Genomic DNA, 6,731 nt, shown 5'->3' on the forward strand with positions numbered 1-6,731 from the left:
GAGGTCCAGTTGCAGTCTAGTAAATCTGAGCTCAAAGATTCTTGAGAACGAAAGGGATTAGAAGGCGTGTCTTCAAAGACGCTTCCATGATTGAGTCAGTAGCAGTTGAAGGAATTACGATTCTTTCAGGAAGGAAGGAAGAAGTTACCTACGCTGCAATCTTCACTAGCGACACGTGCCTGCGTCCATTAGGGGGCCGGTCACCCCATGCTCCCCGACCGCCAGGCAGGGACAGAGGGAAAGAGGGGCACGTGCCCCGTTCAAAATTAAAATAATTTTGTTATATTTTTGTATATTTTGTATAATTATGAAATTAAGTGTTCTACTACACATAAATAAGTGCATATATCTTGAAAATATACATATAAAATTAGTTTTATGTTTCAATTTCATCATATGGTTCATTTTATACTTGTTGATTTTTGAACTATTTGTCAACTTTGATCAATTCTTTTTTAATTGTACTTATTTTTAACTGTCTAAGAGCAATATTTTAAAATAATATCATTAATAAAACTATATCGATCATTCTAAAACTTGTCAATGTTCATGTAAACCATACTCTCAAATTTTGTCAGAGATTTTGTGCTTATTTTTACATAATTTAAGTGAAATTATGTGTTATATATTTTTGAAGTTTGTATTGCATACCTTAATTATGTAACGATCTTATTGTGGTTAACTAAAAAATAAATTTTCGCCAATATGATTAACAAAGTGCTCCCACTAAACAACATTTCTGAATCCGTCCCTACCGCCAAGTGTATTCCCACGGTGTAGAAAAATCCGGGACTGGAGACTCTGCCAAGCAAGGGTGCTTGGCAAGGGTACCAAGCACATCTCAGCTGTCCAAAAGTGTTTTGGACAGTCCAGATGTAAAGGTACCGAACGGATTTTTAAAAAAAAGAAAGAAAAATGAAAAAGATGTTTCGATCCGGGCCATTGATTCCGAGGTGAACAGTCGGATTGACCGCTCGGCACCCGCTTGGTAGGAGTGCCGCTCGGCAGGGTCCCCGGGTCCGTAGAAATCCACGCCGACAGTTATTCATGGGCGTACAGAGATTCCTTTCCATTTTGGGATACTTGAGTCGGGTCATAGGTTCTGAGATTAAGTTCGGGTTATGGGTCCCTGAAGCGGTCCCACTCGGGTCGTGGACAAACATGAGGAGTGAAATCTGGGAGGGGGTCCAGCTCCCTGTTCCAGGTTCCCCATTCTGGGCATATCAGTCGTCAACTTGTCGTGTTGATAGAGGAACCCGCCAAGGCACCCAAAAACTTCTCTTCCAGGAGGAATGCTGCGCAGCTGAAGTTGTAGATTATTACCATTGGTAGGATGATACCAAGCGAAAATGAGAAGTTGTGATAGAAGCTCAATTACTTGTTTTTGCGATGGTTGGCCTCTGAACATGAATAGTAGGAAACTAGATGAATCTACAGCGAACTTTTACTTTCTGTTAGTTATCGTAAATTCGTAAAGAAATGAACAGATATGTAAGCAACTGGATTTCTCTTGAGGTCCGGCCGTCCAGACATCGCCTGTGCAACTTTGTTCGTAGTACTTTAAGTGTTCGTGCAATTGTGCGCGTAAAGTTCCTTAATTTGAATAATTGCCAAAAACCATATGTATCAATTAGATACCCTAGAAGGAATCTAAAGAAGTCTATTTCATCAGACTCACAGTCGTAAAAAAGATTCATAACCGTGTATTTTATTGTAAATCTTAACCGCACCATTGGGATACTGTACTCATAGTTCCCATTTGTTGAAGAAGAACAGTGACATAACCTTGACAATTTTCTCAGTCCTAAAGAGAGTAGAAGAACTAACATTGAACTGAAGGGCAAAACATAAGTACATTTCAGTAAAGAACCCACAACTAACCACACTATACTGAAGAAACCAGTCTTAAAAAACCAACACTGAACTTCTCCTCCATATCTCCATGCGGAGGAGGTATTTCATGTAACACTAATCTCACATTGCCAATGGACAAATCCCAAACAAATACTCCTACATTCGAAAAACTGTGAAGAATTTGGAATCAACCCCCTTTGGTGGATCATGGATTCCGAAAGGGAAAGGGAATAAAAGGAAATATATCTGCTCACTTTTACCTGTTCATGGTCATTTTCATTTTCCCTATATGTTTTGCCTCCACAAAGCTAAGATCCAAACAAACCCTTAAGAACATGAAGCACTGCTAATTTACAAGTATCCCTTGCATTTTTAAAAGGATATCCACAGATTCATCTGGATGGAAAATATCCAGCCTTAGTGTAGACAGATATCCCTAATTTTCGAGATCAAGACCTAGTAAACTTTAAGCCTAAGTGTCTGATGTCATTAGTGTATTATGATCCAACAGGGGCCAAGTCTAAGAAAACATAGTGTCAAAGAGGGATGCCAAGAAACTTAAATGGCACGAATTGATGCATGAGAAAAACCTAGTTGAGGTTGCAATTCAAACTATTCTCACTAAGCGTAAGTATACAAAGTTTCCTCATAAAAGGAAAAAATCCAGCAAGATGAAAATACAAAGTGTCCTTTGGTATTGAACCGTGATAACGTAAAACAACAAGCTTTCGCTGTGATTACCAAGATTTTGGGAAGGAACTAGAAAGTAATTCACAAACAAGATAACTACTAAACCAAATATCAAAGCAAGAATGCAATGTAATGTCCGATTCTCTTACCAATCAAGTTGTCGAGGCCACACCTTAGTTAGGTAATGAAGTTAGCCACTGATGATAACTAGTATGAATTCCCATAAACACGACGTATTTGGACAAAAATACCAAGGCATATTGGCACAAAATCATTCATTGAGGCATTGTGGTAGGTAGTTTCTCTATATGGACAAAAACTAGTAGTAGCTTTAGAACCATCTACCAAGGCTACCAACTAAACATGATAACTGTTCATCAGGACAACCGTGCATGGCACGAGCAAAATGGCCATTTTCAAAGACCTACCCGAACGTTATTGAACAAACATAGTAACATGAATGCAATAAGGCAACCACCACTAGTTTACCATGGCATCAAGGCAACTATATATCTGGGACAAAAAGTTACTTCCATAATGCAAAATTATGCAGCTGACCGAAATAACCCATTAACCCCTCAAGAAGCCATTATAGTTCTATATTAACACGAAACTGGATAACCAAAGATGGCAGTTTCTTAAAGCCAAGACCGATTAAAGGAAGCCGAGTCAAACTGCGTATCAAGCAAGATGGAAGCTTCCGCATACCAGAACACATAATGGGTGTCTAATATTTACGGAAGTACAGCATTTTCTGTCGAAAATGCAAGGTTTCCTGAAAAGCTTGCGAGCACCTCGGACTAATCCCTATAGCCCCTCTTATAGCCGTTTCACATGCTTATGCATGGAAATGAGTTGGCTGAAGAGTTGTAGGGAAGGAGAATCGAACCTGAGATGTTAGAAGGGAGCAAAACCCTAGTTCCCATGCCAAAACCACCAAGGCCAACCCCCTTGCGTTTACGGAAGCTGTCCAACAACCAATGCAAAACGGTTGCATGCGCAACAATTGCAACAAAACTACGTAGCAAGGGACCAAAGCAAATTTATGTCATACTAGCCTAAAATCAAACAGATACGCTTTGCGGTCAATATGACCGCCGCAACGACCTCATATGGAATATAGCAGATAACAAAAAACAGCTACAACTCAACTATTTATTAAAGAGTATACCGTTCAAATTCCAAAAGATATGTCAAATTAGCCATGGTTTCAAAGAGTATACCCAAAATATGATCCCTAAACATGGTCACCAAAGTATTACTATTGGATAAAGAAAAAGCTTCATTACAAGCGCGTTCGTCATTCAACCTCCAAAATCAAAACAATTATCTACCTCTCAACACAACAGAACCAAATGGAGCTCAAATTCAGCAACAACATCAGAGAAATTTACAGAGCAAAAAAGCCCTCCGAAACTACCAAAAAAACAGATCCCAATCCCGAACAATCGAACACGTGGATCAAGCTTCAGGACCGGATCGGTAGCGGTAGAGCTTACCGAACACGTGGAGGGCGGTGACGAACCCGATGAAGCAGAGGCTCATGACGAGGACCACGGTGGGGCTGATCTTCAGCCCCGGAGCGTCGTCCGTGTAGAACCTGAGCACGTTGCCGCCCGAGCCGCCGCCGCCAAACGAGGCGGAGCCGGAGGAGGAGTTGCCGGCGGCGGTGGTGGTGCGACGCCGGCGCATCCCGGCAGTGGCGGCGGCGGAGCCGCGGGGAGCGATGGGGCCGGGACGGGAGGTGGAGGAGGAGGACGCTTGGGACTGCGATGTGCCTCTGGCCATTTTTGGGATAGTGATCCGGAGAGTGCGAGAGAGAGAGAGGGAGAGAGAGAAGAAGAGGAGGAAGGTAGTGGAAAGTGTATTATTGCGACCTCTTGCGCAGTAGTTGCGCTAATTTCGGCAGTTATGTGGATTTTTTTTTTTATCCGCTATGTGGATATTGATCACGGATGGTGTGGTCAAGAAGAGAGAGAGAGAGAAAGAAAGACAAAGGATCACCGATGACGAAGGTTGCCGGTTGGAAAATACTCCGTTCACAACTCTCGACCATATCTTCAACTCCGGACACAAGTTTGCACAGACTGATAGACAGCTCGTGATCATGTTTCCGAACACAACTGCATTCGGAGTTATTCGATGTACGGTTCCGGAAGGAGTTGTGTCATAAATCGTGATCGAGAGTTATCTACTTAGCATTTTCTTAAACAAATTAAAAGTTCTACATATATAATAATTCAAACACAACACCAAATATAAACTCTCATATACATGTGAGGTCCATACATACTAGTACGTGTGAGCTCCATATTTATGTGAAAGATTTTGTTTGAATTATCGTGTTAGGTGTTGCTCAAAATAATTTTCACTCCTCTTTTATCACCATGCCTTTTTTGACTTTGTTCAGGTAAAATTAAAACTCCTAACATATCTTTATTTCTATATTCACTTTTTTATGTCTGAAGGATAATTTCGTAATGTCGCAAGAAAATAAAAAAAGAATTAAAAACGGATAGAAGGAGGTGTTGGAAATCATTTCTCCCTAGTGCGACAATTTTTAATTATTTCCTTCTTGGCAGCACTTTAGGCAAGGGCTAGTTAAAGAAAGAGGTTTCTCTTTCACTGCAAGGGTGCAATTCACTGATTTGTGTCTCGATATTGATCTTATATAATTTCATAATAAAAAACGTATATATTTTAGATCCTGTTGTGATCCTTGTAATCAGTAGCGGGAGCTAGGATTTCCACTCGAAAGGGATCGAACTAAGAGGAGATTTTTTTTTTTTCAGAAATGAAATTTTGAAGATTGATTAAGTATATTAAAATAGAGTTTAAAATTTAATTAAGTATAATAAAATAAGGTTTAACCATTAAAATCATAAGATGTATTTTTTTGTTTTTGTTTTTCCCAAAAAGAAAATTTGAAATGACTATGAGAGTGTTATTCCACTTTACATGTGGCAAATTGAGTGACAGCCAAGTGAACACACTATACTCCTTCCATTAAGTGAGAGTTCAAACCCCACCAACTTCATCTCCTTTCTCCTAAATTAGTGCTAGCAGAATAACATTTATGTTGTAAATAAAAAAAAATACTTCACATGCAAAACTCAAAATAATAATAATAATAATAACCAACGAGGGAACTTGGCCACCCCAAGCCCCTTAGGCCCCGTTTGATAACAATGATAGATGGTTGAGATTCGTAAGTAGATGTGATTGGTAATGAGAAGAGATTGATAATTAATGAGATGAGATTGGTGATGAGTATATTTGTTTGAGATGAGATTAAATGATGGGATTATTAATATCATGTTTATTTCACATGGGATAGGATTGGATTTAGTATACATTTCCGTTTTTGCCCTTCACATGGGATAGGATTGGTAAGGAGATGAGATTTATGAAGGCTATATTCGTATTTGTGCATTGACAAGGAGGAGATTGGATTGTTAATACCAAGTGGGAGAGACCTCTCAATCGCCCCTAATACGCACATTGCTAGTCCTAAGGACTAATAATCCCAATCCATTTTGGGTTACCAAACACAATATTAAGGGAAGTTTGATAAACCTCATGGGGTTGGGATTAGATTACCACGCCATTACTTGTAATCACAAAATATTATTTTAATCGGGGATCCTATGCACCTGCAATTTAACCCCAATGACAAGTAAGCCATGTACTCCTTTTAAGAAATTGAAAAAATTGGAACTTCGCACGCTCTCCCTTCTCTCTAATCTCCCTTCCTAAAAATCAACAAAAACCTAGGGTTTCTTGCCCCCCTTCACCTCCTCCTTTTTTTCTCTCTAAATAAGATCCACCCCTTTAGCGTTTCGTTTTTACGGCTCATGTTTTGAAGGCGACTTTGTTTTTTATTCGGATCAGCATAGGGATTTTGGTGATGGGAAGTTGACAGATCTAGTGGTGGCCCTGGTGGGGGCTAAGATGGAGGCCAGTTTGGTAGTGGCAAACAGATGGGTTGGTGGTGGTTTTGGGTCGTGGTGGGGCTGCTGGTGGAGGGGACGGACGGATCTTGTAACGACTCATGCGAGCTAACTTGCTAACCCTTAGCCTAAACTTGCAGCTCAAAAGATTAAGCTCAAGTTATACAATAGCTGGTCGGTATTACTTATGTATCACTTTTCCTTTTGATTATGTGGGATTGACTTTTGCCCAACGGC

The 6,731-nt window shown here is 40.1% G+C and overlaps 1 protein-coding gene across 1 annotated transcript; it reads right to left on the reverse strand.

Moving 5' to 3' along the window:
- Window positions 1-3,679: 3,679 nt before the first annotated feature.
- Window positions 3,680-4,480, reverse strand: LOC131316072 (protein transport protein Sec61 subunit beta-like). The gene has a single exon (XM_058345376.1). The coding sequence runs from the start codon at window positions 4,330-4,332 to the stop codon at window positions 4,006-4,008; it is 327 nt and encodes a 108-aa protein (XP_058201359.1). The 5' UTR covers window positions 4,333-4,480; the 3' UTR covers window positions 3,680-4,005.
- Between the last annotated feature and the right edge of the window lie 2,251 nt (window positions 4,481-6,731).

Source organism: Rhododendron vialii, chromosome 1a, assembly GCF_030253575.1.
Source record: "Rhododendron vialii isolate Sample 1 chromosome 1a, ASM3025357v1".
NCBI lineage: Eukaryota > Viridiplantae > Streptophyta > Magnoliopsida > Ericales > Ericaceae > Rhododendron > Rhododendron vialii.

What these genes read in the sequence shown, in the direction of transcription:
- LOC131316072 (XM_058345376.1), bottom strand. Translation starts at nt 4,332, where the DNA reads ATGGCCAGAGGCACATCGCAGTCCCAAGCGTCCTCCTCCTCCACCTCC.